The following is a 26,816-nucleotide window of genomic DNA, read 5'->3' on the forward strand; positions in this document are numbered from 1 at the left end:
TGAACACAAGGTTTGGCCTAGCGACTCCCCATCCATGGTTATAGGTTTCGACCGCTTTTTTAACTCTACAAGAGATTTTGTGGCCAGGGGTAGCAGAGCTCTTTTTACCTGGCAAAGTTTTATGGTAGAGAGACTTGTTCAGGCTTTTTATGAAGCCAGGAGTTTATCAAGGGTGAGGACTTCTAAAGGACAGATGATACCTCTGTTTTGTCAGTCCACGCCTGGCTTCAGACGCTGCATCAACATAACCTGAATGTGCGTCCTTACCTTCAATGTTTTGTTAATCATTTGTCTTTATTCACATTGGCCAATTATTATGGCCAAGAGCCAGTTTAACAATTTAGTGGCCCAACAGTAAAGTCTTATGAATGAAATGTATGTTGGCAGGACCAGGTCACCATCTAAGGCTGGATTCACACCAACACTTGCATGCTGTTCAGGGATTTTGTCCCCCAAATCTGCTTGAAAAATTCATACGGAAAGAAAGTTTCCACATTTTTCGTGCGGAAACCTGGAGGACCACACTCTACCGCTTATAACCACTCTTTAATCACTGGTCCCAAGCGGACCCAAAGAACAGAACTTGAACACTAGTGTCGTGTGTAGGGCCTCCAGAAACCTGAACACTAGCGTTGTGTGTAGGGCCTCCTGACCATCCTTGGGTGAAGAATTGCTAGACATGTTGGATTGCAGCATGCCTAATGCTGGCCATTCACATGAGATATTTATCTGCAGATCCTGCCTATTGTACTAGCATCTGTTGTTAGTCTTATGTGTATGACCACCACAGATATCAGATTCTTGGCAGATCACACCGGGCTTAGCTGGATCTGCCAAAGGTCTGCAGGTACGTATCTTATGTGTGTGGCCAGCTTTATGCTTTGGTGCTTCAGGAGAGAATTCTTCAGAGATGTCAGACAACAGCTTACTCCCCTCTCCCTATTAAGAACATATGCACGCTAAGGCCTTAGGGCCTTTTAGACGACAAAGTTTTATCCTTTGTGGTGCCTTCGGGAACCACGGAGCATTAAGAAAAACTGATATAGGGCCAAGACGCATGAATGTGCGATTTGAGGAAATCTGGGATTACACAGTTAATGTCCTTTTTTCGATCCAGGCAAAAGGATCAAAATCCGACATGCTGTGACGTTTTTTTCTCAAGGACTCAGGGTATGTTTGGTAACTTTGATTTCTGTAGGCCTATGTACACTGTGATCAACTAGAATTGCTATTATGAACTCAGCTATATATGGCCGCATCTGCAAAATGTGTGTGTTGGTATTAAAGCAAAAAGTAAAAAAAAAAAAAATTGAAAATCTGAATTTCAGGCCTCATTGGCAAATTTCTGGGCACTTTGGCTACCTGGCTTCTGAGATTTGTCCAGCTCTGGCAAGCTGATCCTGCCAGGGTGTTTCACGTAAAGGCTGGGTGGGCCAGAGGATCTTATCTTCTACTTCAGGATCATCTCTACTCCCCCATATACTTTCATTGTAATTTTCTTCTTTCTTCCAAATCCCTGATATTTGAAGAATTTGTAGCTTTAGTAAATGTATCTTTGGCCGCACAAGTCTCTGATGTACGATTCAGATTAGAGGTGAATCTATTGTACCTGAATACAAAATGTTATTGTCCTCTGCGATAAAAATCACCAGAAACCAAATTAGAGAATTTAAAGCAGCTGCATTTAGAGAGGGAGAAAAAAAAAATGACCTAGGGGCACAAAAAAAGGCGAGCACTTGTGTAATCCACACTGTCTGCCGCGAGTGCGAGCAATCTGGATAAAGCTGCTTTTGTAAACCGTGCAGAAAAAAAGTGTGTTTTTGTAGGAAGTTGGTAGGCTGCCCCGTTGTGTGTTGTGCTAATGCATTGTATTAACCCCTTCCCTACCGCCGGGAACAAAATCACCCTTTTTAGCCACTTTGCAGCCACTAAGGACTGGTCATGGTTATGTAAACTTGTTTCATTCTGCTACTGCCAAACTCCTTTATAATACAGTTTGTGTATGACCCTTAGTTCTTAAGCGCTTTAAACAGTTTTTGTTGTGAAAAATTATATAGAATTTGATTTTTTTTTTTTTTTTTTTTTTTTATACTGGTGGAGGACAAGTATGGCCACCAGCCACAGTTTGTCACCCAGCTTTTCAAAATCCCTGTTAGTCATGTAGTGATGTCGGACTGCCGCAGCAAATCTGGCCACTGCTGCGGGCCGTACACATTGGATTTTGGTTGGCCGTACCGTGGCAACTCGCTTGGTGTCATTGTCCAAACGTTGTTCAGATGCAGTGGATTTATTGCTGAAATTTCTGCGACTGTCCTATTCCTTTCAATGGGGCTTGCAGAAATGCGTGCACGTGCTGAAAAACAATGTCTTCCGTCACACAGTTTTATTCTAGTGTTTTTTTTTTTTTTTTAAATAAACTAAAAGCATAAATTAAATAAATAAGAGCTGTGTTGCTTTAGCCTTATTTTGCCTTATTTTAATTTTTTTTTTGGTGTTGTGACATTTTGTTTCCCCCCAAATGAAATATAATTGGAAACGCCTGAAAAATACGTCAAGCCCCCAGACCATGCTGTGCACTGGCAGAATAAAAAAGAAGCACAAAAAAAAAAATTCAAGGAAAAAAATACAGTATATGTAAGAGATTTCACTTTTTTTTTTTTTTTGAGTAACTAATAACATCTGGTTACACTTTTTTTTGGTGCTGATTTCATGGTAGAAGATGTAGTTGTCATTTTCAGATGCAGAACTTTCTGCTGAGTGTGAACACGGCATTAGATAGCTTGTATTTCCAGGTAATCTAAGTAGACATACTATTGCCTACTGCCTAGGTAGACCCAGTTAGTCAGTATTATCCCGGTCGATCGTACATATAGCCTTTAGAACAGAAAGAAAGGCCCCTGTCCGGTTTGATGAGGTTGACCATATAGGTATAATTGGATTGTCATACATACTAGTATTAGGCCGCCTGGCTCCCACGAGTCTACAAGTGTTCATATATAATCAGCTTTGTATAATGATGTAAAAAAAATCTGATTGACTAAGCCGAGTCACCGATCATAATGCCTCGCTGCCGTGGCCGAATGTACAGATCAATACCTATACTATTTGGTTGACTGCTACTAAATTGTCTGACATAAGGATCAGTATGGCCAGTGGTGGATTGATATTATCTGTAGCAAATAATGATTGTTGCACGGGCTAGAAAAGCGTCACACTACACGCACAGCAAAAGTTATTTTACCTTTATCATTGGGATAATTCAGGTTTAGAATAAAAAATAAAAGTGCGTGTGCCATCTTCCCGCGTTTCCAGAGTCTAGCAAATCTAGGTTGTGAATTACCTTAAAGCTGTCTAAAGAAAAGTTGGCTGAATTGGACTATTTTTTTTATTTTTCTGGATGATCAGCATATGAAAATAAAGCATGAAGGATAGTTTAGGCTAAGCCCACATCTGCGCCGAAACCGCCGAAAATCTCTGTTTTCGAAGTATTATAATCAATGGAGTCCCACCGCTGTCCATGTGTAATCGCTGTTGGCTCAGCAAACACGCAGAGCCCAGCACAGATGTGATCCTAGCCCAAGTCTGTCACGTGCAAACTATCCAATGTCCGAATGACCAACCACATTCCAACCAGTGTGGTCTTAATGTGTGTGACCTTCTTAAGGGTCCGTTAAACATGGAAGACCAGCCAGCATTCTTTTGTACTAGCCTTTTATATCCTCCCCCTTACATGTTCATTGTTTATCGGCAGCACATCCTTGTTTATATACAGCGTATGTGCTGCAGACAGATCATTTATATTTATTGTTTTTGTGCTACATAAAGGATGTGATCATCCAACATATAAGCGGTTTTTCATCTGTCGTGCTATCACAGGCACATTTATATGAGGCGGTGATCAGGAATAATCTGACCTTATGACTTATAACTGCAATTCAAGAATTTTTTTTTCAGGTGGATTCCGCAGCTGATTCAGCCGTGGCGTCTGCCTCGCGACAGCACCCTCCGGGCTAGACCCATTCATTTGGGCCTACTCCAGAGCGGGAAGCCGCAACAGGCACATTTTGGTCCTGTTCTGACGTGGCTTCCCGTGTCCCATGTGAACTAGCTCTTACTGTTCTCTGTTCCAGGACATGCGTTTCTTCTCACTCCTCTCCATTCCTCCTCAATAGACTTCTATGAATTGTAATCTGTCACCAATGAAGATGGATGTGGTAGTAAAATGAGCAGTTTAGCAGACAGGAGAGGAGTTGATAATGGGATAGAAACCTTTTTCTTGTGATGAAGCATTTCATATATTCACTTCAACTATTCCTTTTTAATCTATAATTAAGATATCAATTCAGAATCCCAATGCTTTTGTTAGTGGATATCTGTGATTAGAAAACTTTTGGCTTCTGCTTTGAAAAATAGTGACCCCACTGTCTACAGGCATTGTGTGGTATTGCAGTTTATTGTTACTTGCTGTAATAAACCTAAGCTGCCAAGCCAGAAACAATTCATAAACATTGGCGCATTGTTTTTTTTAATTTTCTTTGTGAAATGTGCATTGTTAATAGAAATCTTTTCCTCTTACTAAGCTTTGATTTGTTTTTTTTCCGCACTATAGTTTGCAGTAACAGCATGGACATCCGTAATGACGTACAAGAGCTCAAGCAGTTAGAAGACTGTGTCGTGATTGAAGGCTACCTCCAGATTTTGCTCATCTCCACTGCCAAGGCTGAGGATTTTCGAAACATGCGGTTCCCCAAGCTCACTGTTATTACGGACTATCTTTTGCTTTTCCGTGTTTCTGGCCTGGAAAGCCTCAGTGACCTCTTTCCCAATCTGACAGTCATCCGCGGTCGCAATCTCTTCTATAACTATGCCTTGGTCATTTTTGAGATGACTGACCTGAAGGACATTGGGTTGTACAGCCTGAGAAACATTACTCGTGGTGCTATACGGATTGAAAAGAACTCCGACTTGTGTTACCTTTCTACAGTGGATTGGTCGCTGGTCTTGGAGGCGGTCTACAACAACTATATTGTCGGAAATAAGCCACCTAAGGAGTGTGGTGACATGTGTACCGGAGTTACGGAGGATAGGCCACTTTGTACGAAGACCACCATAAACAATGACTACACGTACCGCTGCTGGTCAGCAGAACATTGCCAGAAAGGTAAGAAGCCGAGTGACGTCTCTTTATGGCTCAGTCCACATCAGATGGATGAGAACAACAGACACAGACACGGAGCACATTCTCTCTTCATCTATTATCACTCACTGTAAAGTAAAAAGCAAGAGTGAAGCGTTCTTCCATCTTGTTTGCTATAGTTTTAGTTGGAAGATAAAATTGTGTGTTCAGAATGTGCTCTGTCTGTATCTGGCATGATATTACTTTCTCAGTTTGTTGTTCTGATCCTTTGCCTTAAGGCTGGGGCCACGGCTGTGAATTTGGGTGGTTCTTGCTGTGGATTGTAGTGTGTTGGTGAGATCTGTTTACCTCTCTTCCGTCATGCTGCTATTGTACATGGATCGAGTTAGCGGCAGCCATCCTACTGCGATTACTTCCGGTCGCCCCCTATCTAAGCGGGTTTTTAGACACACACCGATTTTTTGAAGAACACTGAAGTTTTTGTTGCCTTTTTTGATCCAAAGCCAGAAGTGGATTCAAAGAAAGGATCTACTTCTGACTTTGGCTGAAGAAACTGCATCAAGAACTACAGTGGCATTAGTCCAAAAAACCGCTGTGTGTGAAACCACCCTTGAAGTCGTCTTTTGATGCCCATGAATGGATGCCAAGGGACTTCCGACCAGTTTGCAGCAGCTTGTGATTATGAAGGACTTTGCTTGGATGGTTATTTTCCTCTTTCGATTAAAAGTTACTGTAGGAGTAGATTCCTGTGGTTTACATTGTAGCATTTATCTGCTTAGACGGCTTCAACAGCTTCCGGATCTGAAAATATAATAAAATAGGAATCCATTGACCCATCTTAAAAACACAAAAACACAGGTCAGTGGGCTTCATTGGTTTATGTAGAGGTCAAACTCATTAGAGGATGTTCCATGTGATAGACAAATAAGTGTCCTTATAAGGAGACCCCGATGCTTGTGCTTTTTGAGTACTGTCTTAGGGGTGCATTTCCTTGTCCTCCTGCTTTCAGAAACCAAATAAATACAATTTATAGAAAGAGAGGAGAATCTCATGTGGTGTCTCTAAATAAGGTTAATTTTAATGGGTCTGAAGAAATTTACAGGAGTCAAATATTTAGGCTTCTTGCAAAAAAATGTGATTTAAAAAAAAAAAAAAAAAAAAAAAATATCCAAATAAATTCACCTGTTCATTTCCACGTAGCTCCAACACTAATGCTTTGATGATCCTCGCTGCTCTTGGCTTACTAGTCTTGCAATGATGACATCATGTACCTCTAGGTAACGGCTGTAGCCAATCACATGCCTCTGCAGGCTAGTCATTGCTGAATGGAAGTAAGCCAAGCCCATCAGGATACTTCAAAGCTTTGGGGAACTGAACACATGAGTATTGCTGATTTCAATCACATAACATATTTCTGTGTGGGAAAAAGTTTTCTGAAAATACTGGACAATCGGTGAAAAGACGCACAGAAGTTTTGGGGACATTTTTTTTTTTCTGTGTAAATTTTGCAGTGGTTGTTTTTTTTTTTTTTTTTTGAGGCAAAACCGGGAGTGGATTTGAAAGGAAGGACTTCCTGTGAGATCCACTCCTAGGTTTGGTCCAAAAAAAGAAGCAAAATCTGTAACAAAAACTGAATGTCTGCATCTAGTCTAAGGCCTCATGAGTGTGCATGTCGTAGTCCATCCAGTGTCATCAGAGTGCTTTCTGCCATAAAACTGCACCTTCTTCCTTCCCGGCTGCACTCGTGTCTATGAGGCCTTAGGCTAGGTTCACATCTGCACACAGAGCCGAACCACTAAAACAGTGGTTACCCATTGATCTCATTGACTATAATGGAGTCCACCGGGTGTCCGTCGTTTTTATACGGAAGCCTCTGTGCAGAACTTTTCTCTTTCCACCGTTCTTCAGTGGTTTCTGTGGCGGAGTCTCCAGCAGAGTTATACTGTATAAATACGTGTAGCCTGAAGTGGATCCATCAGGAAGGAGAAGTCATTTCTTTATATTTTCTAATCCGGTTGGATCTACTTGTGACTTTGGTTCAAAAAATTGCATCAAAATCTTCATGTGTGATTACAGACGAACAAAGTTGCCTCAAATTCCAGCCCTTGGGTGCACTGCAGTACTGGCCAGGTTTGGGGCATTCAGGTTTATCCACTTTAACAGCGGAGACCCTGCATTCATACTTCCCCCTTACCCTAATTGTTCTGCTCACCTTACCTCGATGACTATTCAGATATGTGAAGCACGTGGTTCTTTTTGTTAGCTCTCGGCCTGTTCACCATTATTACCTTTTTCCATCTAATTCCACTGGAACCCCAAACCTCCCCACCTGCTATTAAAGTGTATGTTGAACCAGCAGAGAGTGGCTGTGATCTGGCGCCCCCCAAACACCGGAGGCTGTTCCAGGACCTGCAGCCAGTGGCTAATTAGTAGATTTTCTCTGCTCGCTGCCAGCATTTGTTGTTGATTAAATTGGGCTGTATATTAGCAATGAATGAATTTTCTCCCTCCTCTATCTCTGCTCTTAAAACAGTGTGTTCCTCTGCCAAACGTTTCTTCGAATCTAATTTTTTTTTTTTTTTTATTGTGGCTGCAGGGAAAGATTTAATTAGTCTCTCAGACGGGGGGGCTACATCTCTGCTCCGTCTCCTCATCCCTGACCTTACTGCTCTTATTTTCTGAAAATAAACCTCCATTTTAGGGGGCTGCGTAGTGTTTTGTATCCTAAAATAAAACGCTAGTCAGAGATGTTGAGCATTTTCATTGCTGGTCTGATGCTCCTTGTTTTGTTTTGTAATATGCACTTGCTCACTTTTGTACTGCAGTGATATTCTAAGACCAAGATCATACTACTGTCATTACAGTCCATTGCTCTGATCTGTCATAGGATTACAGCAACCACCTGAAACGCCAACAGAATGAATGTTTGTTTTTACTTTTCAGATGGACGATAAAGTCCTGAAAGTAGAATCTTACTTTCCAATTGTAAGACCCAAGTGTCCAGTTTTGTTTTTCACATGACAGTGAATGGGGCTGGCCGCAGATGGCGGAGGCTCTGTCTGTGTCAGTCATTGTACTGGTGTTCCAGTCTGTTTTCCCAGTTCACAAATAAGAGGATGTATTGGCTCCCTTGCGATTTCTGATCGATGTATGGGAACAATGTCAGAAACCCCGTTCTAGGAAGATATTACTACGTGTTAGTGTAAATCTGCTCTTTCTATGCTTCAGAGTCCAGTAGGCGGTTCTACTCAGTGATTGACATCTATGTCCTTTTGTGCCATCAGTATGTCTTTGGAGTGCTGGAGGAAATCCATACCAACTCCATGTCGATGTTGTCCTTGCTTGGATGTGAACCCAGTGCTAACCACTATCAATATAGCCATCCCAGAATAGCCCTTTAACTGCGGTATATGCCCATAATGTAGGCTTACATATTAAATACAATTACAAGAAGGTTTCTCTGCAGGGAAGGGTTTAATGGACCCAAGTAGGCAGGTTAGTATTAATGTACATAAGCTGCAGATACCGGGGTGGGGGGTGTTATTATCTGTGAAGTCTTCATTGTCACATTAGAGCGGCTCTAAATATTGTGACGGCCACTTCCAATAGCACCGTCTGCTGCATCGTACATCCAGTGTCTGCGATTTGCTGCAGTCCCTATTTATAGACATAGCAGTGCCAATGGTTCATGGAGTACAAAAAAAATCCCTTTACTGCAGAGTTTATGGGAGCAGTCTATAGTGACAGAGGAGCGGGAGAGAACGCCTATCACCGGCCATACATCATTGCTGTGGGCTCAGACTGTAGTGAAGCAAACACATTGGAGATGGACTAGTCTCTGCACACGTATATACCTATATACTGTATGCAGTATGACAACCCCAGCTGTAGCTACACTACCACACCTAGCACATTTTTTCTGTTTTTTTTGGCAAAAACTGCAGGGTCTGTTTATAACATATTGTGTATGGAAACCATCAGATGCAGAAAAGCGGTGTATGACTATGCTATGCTGACTCCAATTGGCCATTTTGCGACCTGTATGAATGGGTCTGCTATAGTTTCCTGGCTAGTATACAATCTGATGTCTCTATTGTGCAGTACACACTACTGTAGTAGTTCTGACTATAGACTGCATTGAACATCTAATACTGTTCTGGCTTGTGCTATTGTTAGAGCGTTTTTATGATTTGTGTGTTTTATGTATTTTAGAGTGTTCTGTGCTTTATATCAATGGTAGAATAGTTTTTTATGACTTGAGATGATGTGTACTGAGGCAAGAGGAAAGCCCTGAAGTTAAGCTGGCTATATACAGTACTTTAGATAATTGTGTATATACTATACTTTAGACCAGTGGTTCTTAACCTTGTTTGAGGTTTCCTGAACCCACCAGTTTCATATGCACATTCACCGAACCCTTCTTTAGTGATAAATCAAATATGATTTATTTCCAAATTTAAGACATAGGTATATGTTTTTTTTACTGGTACACAAAATGAATCGTGCATAGGGCCTAGGGTTCGATTGAACCCTGGTTAAGAACCACTGCTTTAGGTGTATGTCGGCCAAAGAAGCTCTTTTTAGTGGGACCAGCCACCATCTAATCCTTAGAGATTGCGACCAGCCTTGTCCGGCATCTTCTTATCCTTTCTCCCTATTAAGACTACAAGCACATGAATTCAGCTAACCGCTATCTTAGGGCTTATTCCACTCGGGCCCATTAATGGTCTTATGCAGACATCCTCTCTCTTTCCATGGACCAACATTTCCTGGAAAAAGAATGGAAATGTGCTTTATTTTTGTTTTTTTCCTGATACTATGTGACCCCCCCCCACTCGTTGCTCTGTGTAGTGTCAGAATCAGGTGGCTCCGTACACTGTACAGTGCACAGATCACAGTATTGCAGCGCGTCTCCCACTATAGGAAGGGTCTTTCATTGTAGGTCCTGGCCTAGCCCCTTTATAATGTGTATGGCCACTCTGAAGCTGGCCATATATGTATTTGTAGGAGACAAATTGACTCAAAGATTATAATATTGACCTTTTGGTTAGCATGACTTTGATTTCCTATACAATTAAAAATAATAATAATAATTCTGCTGTACTACAGTTTAAAAAAATAAATTAACAATAAAATAAAAGTTTACTTCCACTAAAACGAGATGTGGCCATGTCTTCACCTAATGAGATGGAAAGCTCTTAATTTGTATTAGAAGCCGCACATACCTGGGTGCGGGGCATGGTAAGGGGCACAGTGCCTGCCTGTTTTCTCCAACACCTTTGTTAGTACATTTTTATGTGGCCCGCTTTGATGTTTGCTGCAGGAAGTCAGAAGGTTCTCTATTCATCTCCATATCCTGAAAGGCTCAGTAATGGCCTCCTGGCCTCAGGGCCTGTAAACTCTCTTTTCATTACTCTTGCTGAGGAGAGGTGGAGGCTGTGCACGCTTTTCTTTTTTTTTTTTTTTTTTTTTTTTTTTCTTTTCTTATTTACTACAAGATTCAAGGACTTGCACAAGTACGTGGGCGGTGAAGGGAGTCTTGGCCATGAAATCAGCATGTGCTGGTGTATGGTGCGCCTGTGCTGAGGTAGTCACCCCTAAAACCTCTGTACTGCTCTGTATGATATTGGAGGCATTGAGAGGTACAATGTGGGTGAAAGATTCTGAATCTGTTCTTCTCTATTCAATACAGCCGTATGTTATGGTGGCATACCTCAAGGGGAGAATACAGAGTGCCAGTAGGTCCGTAATACAGTTCTGTATACATGGCCTTACCTGTACTGTAATCCTTACAAAGAAACAACTGGGTTGCCTCTTTAAGGATACACAGGCTTATTGACAACAAATGTGAAGCCAGGGATGGGCAGATTTTCAGCCTTGCAGCTGTTGCCGAAACTTCCCATGATAAGTCATAGACACTGCTGTGCAGGTGCTCAGGCAGCTGGATTGTCATTGTGATATGGGCGTTATTATATCCACTTCATCTGCTTAAGGTTATGTTCACATGCAGCAGACGCACTGCAAATGTTTCTCTGCGGAGTTGCATGCAGAAGTTTCCCAGCATCATCAGCGGATGAGATTTTCTAGTGTGAATAAGATATGTATCTGTATGTGTTCAATCTGTGCAATGTATAGGCTGAAATCTGTGGCAAGCCTATAGCTATTATGCCACCAAAACTGCACCATTCTAGTATCTTTTTTTTTTTTTTTTTTCCTTTCACTGAGGTTATGTTCACACTGTGAACTTTCCAAACATGCAATTCTCTGCAATCCTTGAATATGAGTTCACCCCTTATCATTGCCCATATGGAGTGTATATACGGAGAATGGCGTTTCCTACATTGGTCTTAATCCAAAGTATGCTGGAATAAAATGTGCCAAATTTATTAAGAGGAGCTTTAAGGGAGTCTGCTGGGACCAAAATGCCTTCCAAACGAGTAATGGTGCCATATACCGTCATTTAATAGGAATAGAAACGTTTGTGGCCATAAATATACAGGGATAATCCTCTTTCCGTTTCTTTCGGCTTCTATTATACCTATACGGAAACGCCAGCATTTCTGTAGGTATAATTCCCATGCTCCGATTTGCAAAAAATCACTTTTAGAAAGTTCATGCGTTTTAGAAATTTCAGCATTTCCGCTGTAGACTTTTTTCTGCATTGTATAGCTGGGATTAGCCAGAATCCCATCCACTTTCTAGATAAAGTAAAATGCAGTGTTTTTTTTGCCTAGGCATTTCGCAATGTGTGACCCCAGGTCTAACAGTGCTTTCCGGAGGGGCCTGGTTTACCAGCTGCACACAAGACCTTGGGCAGCGATTCCAGAGAGCTGGAAATCTTGCAGCGGTTTGTAGTGTGATCCTGCAAATCAGGCCCCGCCCCTGAAGCACTTACGGGCTGATTTGCAAGAAAATATTAGTACACTTCTTTATTGTTATATTTCTACTCCAATGCCTCTATATGGCACTGGTAGTTTCGGAGGCATTTTGGTCCTTGCAGGCTTCGGTTAGTGCAGTTCGTTTGCTTGCCCATGTACCAGTAAAGCCAATTTCCACCTAATATAAGCCATGATTTAGGCCAATCTCTGGAATAAATGAAGGTAAATGTGTCAGCCTGTGAAAAGCTCTGCCCATTGTTGGCTTGTACCAATATTTGTGACTTTTTAAGCCTGTAAATTCGGCATTCTTGGGTGAGTCGTTTCCATACATACGTATGGTGCCTGGTTGCTAAACCGTACGACATGTGACAGGACTTTGCCAATAAGTGGTTGTGTATCATTGTAGTTGGGTCCCCTGGCAAAGAATGGGTTAAGAGATATGTAATTGGCCTGGAATATTTGTCAGCTGAGTCACTGGTGGGGGGGCAGGGGGTAGAGTTCTAAAAACCCACAGGCCCCAACCCTTACAAACCCAGTGGGCAGTGCTTGTCATCCCAAAGGAATGTGTGTGTGAACAAAGCAGCGAGATTCTTTGCCCAAACAGCTCCAGACTTCAGGCAGGGTGTGATACGCCGCCGAGCAGATGGGCTGAATCTCCCCACCCGCTTCATACATTATTATTCCGGTCGGCGAAAGGTTAAACACTGTTGCCGTGCCTCTACTCTCCCGTTGTGGGGTCACCTTACTCTATCCAAACCACCGAGCTGCGCTTGCCTTGCATGACCTTTCTGTAATACATTTGTAATGTTGAAAATGAATCAATCCCCCAAATAGTCTGTAATTCCATTTGCATGCTGTCCGCATTAGCCCAGCTTCCTGTTTACTTATAGATTTGTAGAAATGCTCCGCGTCCTTAAGGGAGATTACCAGACACAAAGTAACGGCACTTTCTGGAAATAGAGAAAACCGACTGAGCGAGCAAAAGAGGTCACATGGCGGAGGAATCCTAATCGATAGCGCTGACTAAATCCGGAGGTTTATGTGACTCTGGGCGAGCGCCACCAATAATGGCACCGCCACCGTCTTCTATTATGGCTATTTGTGAATCCACGCCAGGCCGCCTAGATGCCGCTACCTCTTGTTTGTATGTTTAGCAGTAGTACGGGGTTGCACTGGACAGGAATGTCACGGGCAGCTCTCACTGGAGGTGTTTGCCGCGTTGCATCAGATGGAATTCCAAAGCCGGCCAAAATCTGCAGCATCTGCTTGGCTCCCGGAGCACAGCAAAGATTAAAATAACTTGCAAGCCAGCAGAGAAAAACTTCCCATTTGTACAGAAACATCAGAGCATAGTCTGCAAGGCTGACATCTCTGCCATCTACATCGCGGAGAGGAATCCTACCTCCAAGACCAAAACAAAGGTGTGGAGCGCTCCAAGAAATCCACGGCACTTGTTACTCCCATCTTATTTATTTTTTTAATTATTTTAAATTTTTTAAAAAATTTTCTTGATTTTTTTATTTTTATTTTAATTAAATTAGTTCCATGAGAGTTTATGCAAAGAGGGAACTGTATGGGCACATGGATGAACGTATAAAAAACGGAATTAGCCATGTAGCCAATGCCAGCAAACTGTTTACAGTCTAAATATAGCCATGGTATCACATTTTGGTGCGCAGGCTAAAAGTGGCCGATTGCAGCATCACTTTGTCTTAAAGGACACTCCGTTATAGGTAAATCTAGCAAATGCTGCATTATTTACCCACAGGGTAAAAACTGAATGTAACTACGGGGAGAATTTCACGCCATTGACTACTTATTTGCTCTCCTATGAATAGTGGATACATATTCTTAGTGGCATAACCCTTGGGTATACGCTTTTTTTTTCTTCCAATAAAAAGCATGTAGAAAGTCATGTGCTTTTATATTGGAACTGCATGTCGTTTTTAGGAACACACAACAATTTTTTTTATTTTTTTAAGCAAAATGTAAATCCACCATAGTGCTGATAGATGTGAACTTCAGCAGAGAGCAACAAGACTGAGCACCTAATACGTATTGGGTCCTCCCATATGGGGTGTTGGGGAGGGAAGGTTTGGATAGTTGGTTTTCAAATACCCGATCCTTTCTTTCCTTAGGAGATGCGCAGCCGCTAGAGGTGTCTGGTAGTAGCTTATGTGCCTCTTTCTATTGAGAACACATGCATGCTCTGCTGAGTGTGCATGTGTTATGGAGGATCGGGAGCAATAAGTGCCAACAGCTTTAGATATTCAGTATTATAACAGTGTGTAGAGAGTGTGTGTTTGCACTGATTCTGGTACCTGCGCCACCACTGGTAGCCACACTTGGGACGGTTGTGGCCGCATTCTGCTGCCGCTATATGAGCAGGCACCCTTCAAGGATCAGATCATTTCCCATTTACTAGTACTGGACTGAGTTCCCCATGCATGGACTTATACCGGAATAATTAAATGACTTTATCTGAACAGGAGGCAATGATGTTATCCAGCTTAAACATGAGGAGACCCATGGCAAATGTCTTGTATCTCCATGTTCTATAAAATGGGACTTGTCTTGGTTGTCCTGTTTTTGACGTCTTTTTATTTTAGCCACCGTTATGGTTTCCTCTAGTCAGGCAGACATGTGGGTACCAGTCTAATGGGGCACATTGCAGTCCGTTCTGTTGTTGTCTCCAGCGGCCGCGCTATACTCTTCCTGTTTTGTTGGCCAGTAGTGAGGTGTCATGGTGGAACGTCTTTGGGTGGACGTGTTACGTGAATCCCTTGTGCAGTGGGTGAGTTTTCCCGTGCACAGTCCCTGTGGTCTGGGTGAGATCAGTGTGAGCATGTCCTAGGGACAAACAAAGACTTTCCTTTGTACGATGCCTGTGCCTGTAGATTCATTCCTTTCACTTTTGTGAGTCACCCAGAGGATGTTGGTTTGTTTTGAGGTTCTTACCACAGTGTACCGGCCTCATTTTCCCTAAATTCTGACTCATTTCTGTGTCATTCTGTCTGCTACAAGTAACTTTACACTTTTAACCATTTGCTTGCTTCTGCTACCTGGTGTGTTGCTATTGAGGTTTCCCTATATCTAGTCTTGTGACCATTAAATGGTGGTCTTAGCAGAAGTTTGGTTGGACCCCCTACTGCCTGAGTTATGGTTCTGAATGGGGCAGGAAAAAATATCTGCCACAAATTTCAGAAACCCAGTGTGAACATGCCCTTCTAGTCCCAGCTGCCGGCCTCGCGAGGTATCTGCTTTGCCCTATGTCGATGGCTTCGTGATTATATCCTATCATATCCTGTCTGTTCCCATTCAGGCTGAAGTGAATGGACGCCGGTCAGCTAATGACATTTGTTCTGGGAATCCAGATCTTTCTTAATGCATCTGAGCAAGCAAGGTTAATATTATCAATTTAACAACATGAATGAGGCTTACAATGTAGTGAGATCCTGCCCTCCTGGAAGGCCGGGACTGCAATTTCTTCTCCTCTAATTCATTCATAAAACACTTATCTGTGTACAGCTGCGCTGTCTCTGGGAGACCAAGGACTGCCTGCTATTTCTCATTAGACCTAGTATGTTTCAGGTTCACACACAATATAGTGGCAGGCAGAAAAAACCTGCTGCAGATTTTTGAAGAGGTTTATGAATCAGATTTGGGAAGTGTATGTGACTGTAACAGCGGTCACATACGAAGCCAGACTGACTTCCTTAAATTATATGTATATATCAGCCATTATTCTCCTTGATGGATTAGAACAATGGACTACGTATTCAGACTCTAAATGTAAATAAGAATATTGATACGTTGCTGCTTTGGTTATTTCCATTGTTCTGCTCTCTCAAAGAAAATATCAAAATTGCTGCGCCCCAACAGATGACCTGACCTACTGACAGATGCCATTGTCCATTGGCATGCTGCGATGTCTTCAAGTCATGTGAACAGAGCCTTATTTATTTCCAGCCTTCTTCTCCAGAGTGTATAGATAGATGTAGGGTTGCTTCCCATTTTCTGAATTCTTCTCCTCTCGAACATGAGTGCAAAATTTCCTCTTTCTTCATCCAACTTGGTGTGTTAGGAATGCCTGAATGAAATTTTTATTAATCTTTGGAGGAAGATGCTGGCCTTCAGATCGTCCTTATGCTGCCAACTTTCTTATCCTCTTCTAACATATTAGCCACTGGAATATGCAATATCTCCGAGCTCTGTTTACATGTGAGCGTTTTCAGCGTTCCCATGGGATAGAGGACAAAGTGTGTAGCCAAGTATAGACCAACCTTCTTAGCTGCCCACAGAAAGCGCATTCATAACAAAGGCTTGCGAGGAACAAAGACTTCAAAGAGGTAAGGTGTGACCTCCCAGTGCGCACGGTGTGCTGTGATCTTCTGCTTATGTACACCTTCCATAGAGTCCTAGGCTATAAGGCAAGGTGACACACGGCAGGCTGGCTAGGATTGGAAGAAGAATTTAGAACTTGGTCTGAGACTCTATAGAGTCCAAAATGCCCACTAAACCAATAAGAGTGGCATGTAGGGGCTTTTTAATAGGAACAGAAACTTACTTTTGTGGGCTACAGGGTGAAAGCTTCGGAAAAAAGCGAGCGCACTTTCAGCTGTCTTGGCTCCGCCTCTGGGGCACTTACAGGCTGTTTTAAATATCTATAAAAAGTGGATTTTCCCTGTATTGTGGCCAAAAGGGTAGGTTTGTGCTCCTGTACAGTTCACCAATACTGTCTCATAAACAATGTCTAGAAGCAGTGGCTGCAGGGACAGGGAATGGTAGCACTATTTATCTGCACATGAATGCAGAGCTTAGACAGACGTGCGGATAACATTACCAGACTTGGGTCTGTTTGCGGGTCAGATGAGCCAATGTAAACCCAGCAGTACACAGCGATTACCACTATAAGCCAACCGGAAATGTCTGATCACAGCAGTAATTGGGCAGAGTGACTCATCCGATCGGAGAAGGGTCTGAGCTAACGAACAACCAGTCATCATGGCAATGGCCAAGCGTCAGGCAAGGTTTTATCCTGTTACAGTGTGTTCTGGTGGTATATCGCACAATTTCCTTCTGATTTGAGGCACTTGGGTTAAAGGCAAGAGATGGCTCCATATATTTCCAAAATGTGGCTGTTGCAGTTAGGACATAATTAATGCCAAAAGCGATAGATTATAGCCGTGGGCGTATGAGCAGGGCATCGTACCCGATTATTATTGGACCTCTTGTTACTACAGATTGTCCAGTTTTTCTGGGATTCACGTTTCATTAAATCTGCTTGCTGTCAGTGAATTGACACAAGGACAAGGATTGGCCTTTCACCTGCAACAGAGGTAGCGGCACATCAGGTACTCTAAGCTGCTAACGCAAAATGCACACACCATGTTAAATCCACCGGGAAATTCTTCCTACTGTCGAGAATTTCCTGCTTCCGTTCACTTCATGCAGAATCTTGTGAAGAATGGCAAGGATGCTGCTGCTGCTTCTTTTCATCCCCCTCAAAAAAAAAAAAAAAAAAAAAAAAAAGTCTGCCACCCAATGGCATGAACATGGGGAGGAATTTGTGTGATTCACCGCAAAAATTCAGTTGTGTGAACTTACCCTAAGGGTGTATTCATTCATACTACATACTAGTTGAAGCAAGAGTGCAGCGTATTTGCAAACCTGCAGTTCCAGCCCATGTGTGAATGTTAAAACTAAGCCTAGTATGGCCATGCTACCACACCTGAGCCAATGGGGGCCCTGTCTGTCACCTCCTGCTGGCACTACAGGTGGAAAATACGCTTTTGACCTCTTGACTGATGGATTCCCTATGGACACATTTAGCGCTTATGACATAACATAAGCTTGATGTGAAATTAGCCTAAAATGTGAATTTTCCTCTGGAATCTTGACTGATTTGCTACAAATGTTTAGTGTGACCCATAGTAGAAGGATTCTCCCCACATATATACTTACCTATAGGCTAAAGACCCATGTTGCTGAAATGCAGCAGAAAAGAAACTCTCTGGTATAGGCTTAAGCCCACGTGATGCAAATGCCGTGGTTTGGTTGTGGCAGAAACGGCACAGCAAAAACCACAGCTAATAAATCCCATCTACACATTGCAGACAAATACCCGCTGGAAATCGCGGCATGCTAACTATATCTACGGAAATGTTGGAAGTTTCCATACAGGTATCATTGAAGCAAAAAGTCAAGAGAGGAAAGCGCTGCGGACTTGCTGTGAAAAGCGCTGCAGGGAAAACCACGATTCGTTTCTGCTGCGGTTTTTCCTGCAGTGCTTTTTGGCTGCAGCCTGCTATGCAGGGCCTTTAGGCTTAGGCTGGTCTTACACGGCCATAATGTAAGTCCGCAATTGAGGGTTTTCAATTGTGGACACATTATAGTCAATAAGGTCTCTTACACCACCGGATATTTTATTCGTGCTGTGGCTGGGCCGCAACCGTGGTCCGCAATTTATAGAACATGTCCGTAATGGCCGTGAATTACGGCACTGTATGGACTCGCCCATAGAACTCTATGGGCGAGTGTGGCAGTTTACAGGCAACTGCGGTGTCTTTGTTGCCGATCATCAACAAAGACAATTTTAGTAGCGGGAACGCAAGTGGATTCCCTATAAGTTTAATAAGGGAAGAAAAATTGCAGAAGAACACACAATAAAAACTCACTGTGGTAAAAAAACAAAAACAAAAAAAAAACTCCTCTCCCCCCCCCCCCCCCCCAATGTTTCCAGGGCAAAATATAAAATCTATGCTTGGGATTGGTCATTAACGTGAGATTGGTGGGGTCTGATAACAGGGTCTCTCACAGATCAGCTGTTTGTTACATGGTACACCCAAGCACCGTTGCAACTTCATCCTTTAGTTAAGAGGTCTGTTTCACCTCAGCCCTGTCCCAATAAATGGGGCTGAACTGCAATACCAAGAACATTAATGTACGGTGCTGTCCGTGGTAGATGGTGAAGCGGCCATAGCTGTCATCCAAGTGATGCCATATCTCGGCAGCTGATCAGTGGGGGTGCTGGAGGTCGGCTACCTACCGATTTTGATATAATGGCCTTATCCTAAGGATAGATCCTATGTATTTTAGTCCTGTAAAACCCTTTCACCTGGTTCCTTCGGTTTTGCCATTTATGGTTGGAGCAGAGCTTGAGCCCGGAGCTGGATGGTGATCATTGATAATACATGTGGCCATGTGAGCCGCTGAGTTCCTGTTTTCTGCTCCTATTAATGTCAGCGTGCTTCATAATTTATAATAAACAAAATATCAGAGTTTCTTTTATGCAAAACCATCTCTGGGAACTTGTGTTATTCGACAAGACGTCACATTTCAGCTTTCATTTTTTCAGCCTGAGAACGATGTTGAAAAAGGCAGACAGGAAGGTTGGAGTGGTATCCGATGTGACAGGCTCACTGGAGTTGTGCGTGGGAGCGCGGCCTGGGTGTAGAGCAGGTTTTGCACATGTAAGTCACAAATACATTGGCAAGACACATGAAAGGGGTGGGATTAATGAGGATTGACAGCAATTTTCCCATTTTCTACCTGTTGTGACACCTAAGCCTCCAGCTGCTCAGAATTTTGCTATTTTTTTATTTTTATTTTGGCACTTCTCTTTTGCATGTCATTTCTTCCCCCATTTATTTATTTAGTTCAGCTGGTATCATCTTCTCTTTGGTGCCCTGCACAGGTGGGTTGTTTAGCTTTAGCGCTGTTTTATGGAAATGGCTATTTAGGTTAATACTGGCTGCTTTTTCCTAAAGTTATCATGAAATCATTCAGATTCCAGCTGTCATTTTAGATGCCCTTGGTGAAATGGTGGCCGCTCCATGTCATCTTTTTACCAGTTTTGAGATCCCTATCGGGGTGAGTTCAGATGCAAATCCGGAGCTGAAAAAAACAAATAGATTTTATTGCAGGTTTGCCACAAACTTTGCACTTTGTAGACTCAGCATGCCTTGATTTTTTTGAAACCCATTCGCATATATTGTAAGAAGGTGATAGGCAGAGTAGACCCAGTATATCTCCCCTAGGTTTCTGATCTATGTGAGGTCCAGTGCGGGTCTTGAGTAGGCCTCAGGTGTGGGTCCTGGGCTTGTTAGTGGGTCATAAAAGGCTGTAGAGCCTGCACTTCAGGGCAGATACGGGGAACGAGAGGAGGCGCCTGGGTCTGTCCAGGAATACTGAGAGTCTGGTGAGACCGTACTGTGCTATTTTGTTTGTTTGTGTGGTTGGTAGTAAGCCACACGTGTAGTTGGCTTTATACTGTTTAGTTAGTGCTCGGATGAGCAGGTTTTTGTTTACCATTTAGGCTGTATTTTATTTTGCTTATTTTGTACCTGACATTTTTTTCCCCAAATAAACCTCTTTGCACAAGATATTGTGTCCTTGTCTCTGACTGGTTGGGCCCACACCATTGCTGCTACTGAGCTAACCTTCCCCACTATATATATATTTAGTTGTTCAGTATTTTTCATGTCTGAACAAAGTCTTGTGTGGCATCCACTTTTAGGACATACATGTAGCAGGTTCTCTGTGACAGGTGTATAATCTGCAGTGTTTTAGAGTACCAGGAGATTGACTGACTGAGATTTTGTGATTTCCATCCACATTCTACAGTAAATTGACGTAATGTGATATATGCAGCAAAATCCATTTGCCGTCATAAAATGTACCATTTAGAAACCATGTTTACTGAGGGGTTCTGACCCAAAATAGATTCAGTGCAAGTATGGTATGTCTGTGACACCGAAGATGTATCCTCCCAACTCCATGACTGGCCCGTAAGGCCATAAACTTGTCTGGCAACCAAATATTACTTGGTATAGCATAGCTAACAGATTACTGACCTATGTAGTACTACCTGGCAATTGTCAGTAACGCCTTGTTGTACGGGGGGCTGACCAGGAGGTATGGTGCTATTTGTTAGTTTGCTTGTATGGGATTTTTAGTACTTTGTGCATCGTGGTTTTTTTTTTTTTTTCTCCATTTTTAGATGTAATGTTTTTTTTTGTTTGTTTTTTTTTTTAAACCCTAATAGTTCAGCTTTAGTACTTCATTTCCATCCTATTTCTGGTTGCTATAGAGACAGTCTGGGAATGCTGCGAGAGCGGCATGGAAGCTTTTCCAAATTGATTTTGCAACACTGTCCAAACATTGGAGACACATTGCACTACAGTGTACAGCACTTGTATAGTGCTTACTATAGGCGGTCAGGAGAGAATGGGATCATCCACTAGCGAGTCACGGATTAGGGATTAATTGCCAGTGAGCATATTTTACCGTATATAAGGAGACTCCGCCCCCCCCCCCCCCCCCCTCTTGTCTTCTTCAGTGATATAATAGATGGAGCCTGAGATGTGTTTTCTGATCTTCCGGTGTAAGGACTTGTGTACAGGAGAGGCTTTGAACTTTGTATTCCTTGTTTGCCAGAAATGTGCTTGGATTCCAGGGAAGGGAAGAAGGAAAACCTGTCCTTTGGGGTTAATGTCTTCCCTTTGAGATCCAGTTGTTGTTGTTTCTTTGGCAAAAACATATGGAAGGAAATATAGAGCTCAAACATGTTACACAAACACTGTATGGGCTAGTTCACACAGTGAGAATATACAAAAGCTATTTCTATCATGGAATTTTAATGGATTTCTACAGATTCGCCTCCATTAAAGTTCAGTGGTGCTATCCTGGAGCTTTTGAATGTGGATCCTCACTAAAAATGGTTTTACAGGCTATAAATGGCCTGTCCTAAAGAGAAGTCACGAATATCAGATCTGTGGGGTCTGACATCCGCGACCCCCACTGATCAGCTATACTTAGCCGTTCATATACAGTGAATGGAGCAGGAAGCAGACAGCTCCATCTCTCTTTAGAGTAGGTCATCAATATTTTTAGCCCAAAAACCAAGAACCTGTCCACCAAAACAGTGGTTGCCAGCGGACACCCCTGGACCCCATAGACTATAATGGAACCTGTTGGGTTTCCACTGTTTTTAGACTGAAACTGGTTGAGAGAAAAGTCCTTTGTACAGGACATTTTGCTCTGACGAATTTCACTGAAATCTTCAGCGGAGTCTCCTGTCTCGCCTCACGTGAGCAGTTCATTGAGGGGCATATTCCGAACAGGACTGCCTATTACTCTGTTGCTTTTTAGCGCTACCCTGAAGACTCTTTCAAGGGAAGGGCATATATGGGCATCTTTGTAAACCTATTAGTGTTCCAGTATTGCGGTGGTCATAACCGCTCAAATCTATAACTGGTTCAGTTTTAAGAGCATGTTCACATGGCAAAAAATATGGATTGAAAAAATATGCCATGTATTTTTGCCATGGGGAGGAGCTGTTTTAGGTGCGTGCCCAGTCTGTAATAGAGTAGATATGGTTCTGGACAGTGACTGCCTTGCAGAGACATTCAAGCTAATGTAGCAGCAGGAAAACCATCAGTATGACTCTGAGACCTTCACAAATAGGATACTGGAATAACTTTATCGGCAAACAACATGTACTTTAACCCTTGCAGTGGTTTCTGAGGTCCCTGTATAAGATTACATGTACTGTTCCTTAAGGTGCTCTTGCCACAAGGAGCCCTCCAACGCAAGCGACTGTTTGCCAGATGTTGTGTTTCCTGGAGCAGTAGACTCCACCATGTAAATATTTTTGCCTTCAGATTTTTTTATATACCCTTTTAGTCCAGAATCTGTTTGCTGGCCCCCCTCTTCCATTTCTTTATGGTCTCCGTTGGCTTATCGTGTAAACACAGGAAACATTCAGGATGTCCTGGAGTGTCCATGAAGAAAGTTGGATGTGTTGAAGTTTTTCCAGGATAAAATCAGTGACACCTCATCTGCATCCTGCGCCTCGAAACACATTACACTTTCATTTCATGTGTGACCTGAATCCATGCCGCTTGTGGGCGATCCAATATAACTAGTACTCAATTTGTAAGGTCTCCTTTAAGGAAAATCCTCAATATGTTGAAAGAAAATGTCTTGCTGCCTGTCAATATCACACACCATGAGTCATGTGGTTAATTCCAAGGAGACCTGGCTGTCTTACATGCAGACTAGCCAAGTCCCTGTTTGATTGGAAAACCCCTGAATTCTTCAGCAAGTCAGTGACTTCTCCATCTGGTTACTACCTTGTCTACAGTGCAATGTTTTTTATCCTCTTGTTTTTCTATTTTTTTTCCCTATAGAATATGCAGTTTAGGTCATGCAAGCCGAACAAGACTCCTGTCTATGGATGCCATCATTTCTGGGTTCTTGCCCCTCATCAGAACTGAAGTGGGTACCACCCACCAGCCGAACAAAACTCCCGCCTATAGATGCCATCATTTCTGGGTTTTTCCCCCTCATCAGAACAGAAGTGGGTACCAACCACACTCCACAAGCACTTCATTCAGCCAGTACCCTACTCTGTACTGATGAGACAAGAACCTAGAAACTATTCAGTCTCTTGACAGGTCTTCATTGTGGCTGATATGGTGAAATTGGAATGGTGTCATCTCCTACATCCTCTGCTCATACCATAAAGATACCCTGGCTTCTTAATGGTATGGTGTACTCCTTGAGTGATCTCCGATAAAAGGTGCTTGGAATAACACGGATGACCATTTTCATGGGTATGTCTAATATTGAAGGCTGACATAAGGTTAAAGAGCCTTTTCTGGTCATGGACGAACTGACATTTACATCTCTCCAAGTAAGAAAATTCCCTGGAACAGCTAGTGCTAGTTGTGTTCCTGTAAAGGTTAATGCACCTTTCACGGTAGGGAGCACACGCTTGTAAGTATGAAAATGGTTTGTTTGTGTAAGGCTTTTTATAAGAGTTCTTGATAGCTGCCCAAATACACCTTACTTTGGTGGTGACGCTCTTAAGGTTTGGATTACGTTCACACTGGTGCAACTGGGTCACTAGTGACGAAAGTCTGGGCAAATGACATAAGTTACTGGTGAGCGAAAACCCCGGTAGCCTGTGCCAACTGTGTGTGTTTGTAATGTAAAGAGATACATGTGCGTGCGTTGCACTAGGATTTCTACTCAACAGGAAAGGAATGCGTCATCTAGCAAACAAGCAAGTTGTGAATGGACGTTGGGTGTGGTTGTACAGGTGCCAGAATTACAGATCATTAGCCGTGTGCTGATGGATAGATGGGGACTGTCACAAATACACGCCTTACGTGAAACTACGGGTGGAGGAATGCTCCGTTTCCTTGTACCTCCCTGAATACATTAGCGCTTGATGGGAGGGATGGACCCACCATATCACCTAAAGCAAAGGATCTCAACCAACACACTACTACTTTGGAAACCCGAGTTGCCCCCCAGACACCAGTTTGGTATTCTGATAGTGACATCTGGTTAAAAGAGTTCTCGGAGATTACCGTGTTGCCAGTCCATGGGATAGTCCGTCAGTATCAGATTGGAAGGGGTCCAACTCTCGGAGTAGCTGTTTCATTGTTTACATCAGTTCATACACCAGAAGTGGCGTACGTGTAGTACCAGCTGTTCTGTGTATTTCACTGAATGGACACAATCAACTAACGCTTGACTGAAGTGGAATTTGAGGTGGTATTTCGCCTTAGATTCCTCTTCAGATTTTGTCCATGTGGATCCCATGGGCCATCCGTGAGAGTCTTGTGCCGGGGATTTTGCAGCTGTGTCAGGCATGGAATCTGTGGGAGGATTGAGTACAATACGAGGGTCAATTTCTGGCTGAAATTTGGAGTCAATTTTGATGCCATTGTTAGGCCAGGGCCCCACATGGGGGGGGGGGGGGGTCATCACAGCAAAATGGATGGGATTCTAGTGAAACACTCCTGTGGACCCGCTGCAATTTCCAAAACTGAGAGAAGTTCAAAAATGGTGACCTGGTGCCCATCTGGTGGCAATAGTAGACTCCAGCCAGAAGCCCACCAGGCCAATTACAGCTCTTACCCGGACACCATCCCACACAGTGGGTGGTGATGCAAAATGTCATTTCCCGGTTTTTCTATAAATCCTTTCCAATTTCCAAAACGTCACGATTTTGCAAATTGTAGCATTTCAATTATACCTTACGGAAACGCTGATGGTTTCCCTATAGGTATGATTGAAACAGAAAGTCCGCAAAGGAAACATCTGCAAACTTTCTGTCTAAAGCGCTGTGGGAAGAACTGCGATGCATTGCTGCGGTTTTTCCCACAGCACTTTTCCGTGGCCTTAGCCTTAGAAAGGATCCGTTCTAGTCTGTTTTTGTTCTTATTGATGGAACAGAATAACAGATTAGAAACTGAGGCCACAACGGAGATGTGAACATACCCTTAGAGAAAGCGGTTCTGTGTTCACATTCGAGCGAGGGCAACATCTGCATTGAGTTTGTATATTGTCGCCGTATTTTTTGTGGGTTTCCTCCTACGCTCTGAAAACATACGAAAAGGGTTAATTTGGAATTTAGAACACATGTCCTCATGCACATGTCAGAATGAAGCCGTTCTACAAAGCAATGCTTTTGGGGTAAAACTAGGCTCATAGTATGAGGTCTAATGGATCAATGCCAGGGTGTTTGTGTATGATTCATACATAATCCATAATCCATGTGTAGTGTGTGGAAAATGGGAGGCGTACAGTAGGGACCTTGATCAGATCTATGGGTGCTGTATTTTGTAAGGTATGCCCTGGTATGTCTTTAAGGCCTTATGCACATGTCAATAATTTATGTATGCAGGTTGTCCTTTGTTTTTCTAGGAACTAGGAATTAAATTAATTAGTCAACAATTTTTATTGTGGCTCTGTGGCGTATACAAGCATGTTCGTCGTCGTCCCCCCCCCACTGTTGCAGATGCATCACATCAATACAAGTGTATGCGTCAATGGAAAATCCCCCCCAAAAAGGAATGGCCTTCATGGGTGACATCCATTTTTTGCGGACCAAAAAAACTTTGAAAAGCATAGGAAATGTAAAACTGAAGTGTCCATTGCCAAACTGAGAGTGTTCTAAGTGCATACCTGTTATAAGATACCTTTGGAATATTGGTTTACTTCATGGCTGGAAATATTTCCCTAAGGATATGTATGCCCCACAGGAAGGTTTTTAGAGAAAACAGCTTGTAGTATTTGCTAGTAATGACCATCTTTGAGTAGATGGGGGCTCTATTACTTTCATACTACACTACAGGATACTGAAGAGACAGGTCCTCCGCTCATGGGATGATGATCTGCAGCACTCTGCACCCGGTAGTCCGCCGTCTTGCTGTGCTACATGCAGGTTCTGGGAGGTAGAGGGCGAAGCCGAGAGCAGCGTTGTCAGGCAGGGTGAATGTTGCTGATGGTGCAGGGAGACGGCTGGGGGTGGTTTTGATTTGCTTTGCACTTTTCTCTCTCTCTCAAGAATGTATCCTGCGATCTGCACCCCAAACAAAGTCATTATTTTTCTCCTTAGCTATAGTTAGTGGTTTTCTTAATTGCCGTCATTATACTGAGTGGAGCGGTGTTTGTCTGAAATGTTCCTTTTTCATCTGCGATTGATTCTTCCTGCGCCACTGATGACTTCAGACACTGCCATGAATACAGCTATGTAATAGAGGAAAATCACTTCTTGTTTTATGTCCTTAATGTGACAGATTAAAGATACTAGTCAGGAATTATCAGGTCATATAAAATCATAAGATATGGTAAAGAAATGATAGATCTCTCTGCTGGCAAGAAGCCATCCACCTCCATACTACTGATGAAATTGCAGGTTATTTGTATGTAAGGTTGTGTTCACACTTAGTGTACCTCCAATTATAAAACAGTATGACTAAATGACTAGTGCAGATGAATAT

At 42.8% G+C, this 26,816-nt stretch overlaps 1 protein-coding gene across 1 annotated transcript in view; it reads left to right on the forward strand.

Moving 5' to 3' along the window:
- The window catches only part of IGF1R (insulin like growth factor 1 receptor), a 135,461-nt gene that overhangs the window by 18,128 nt on the left and 90,517 nt on the right, over window positions 1-26,816 (forward strand). Inside the window, exon 2 of the mRNA XM_075273216.1 lies at window positions 4,610-5,161. Coding sequence (XP_075129317.1) covers window positions 4,610-5,161 — 552 coding nt within the window. The remainder of the gene's footprint in view (window positions 1-4,609; window positions 5,162-26,816) is intronic.

This window comes from Leptodactylus fuscus, chromosome 5 (assembly GCF_031893055.1).
Source record: "Leptodactylus fuscus isolate aLepFus1 chromosome 5, aLepFus1.hap2, whole genome shotgun sequence".
NCBI classification, from domain to species: Eukaryota; Metazoa; Chordata; class Amphibia; order Anura; family Leptodactylidae; genus Leptodactylus; species Leptodactylus fuscus.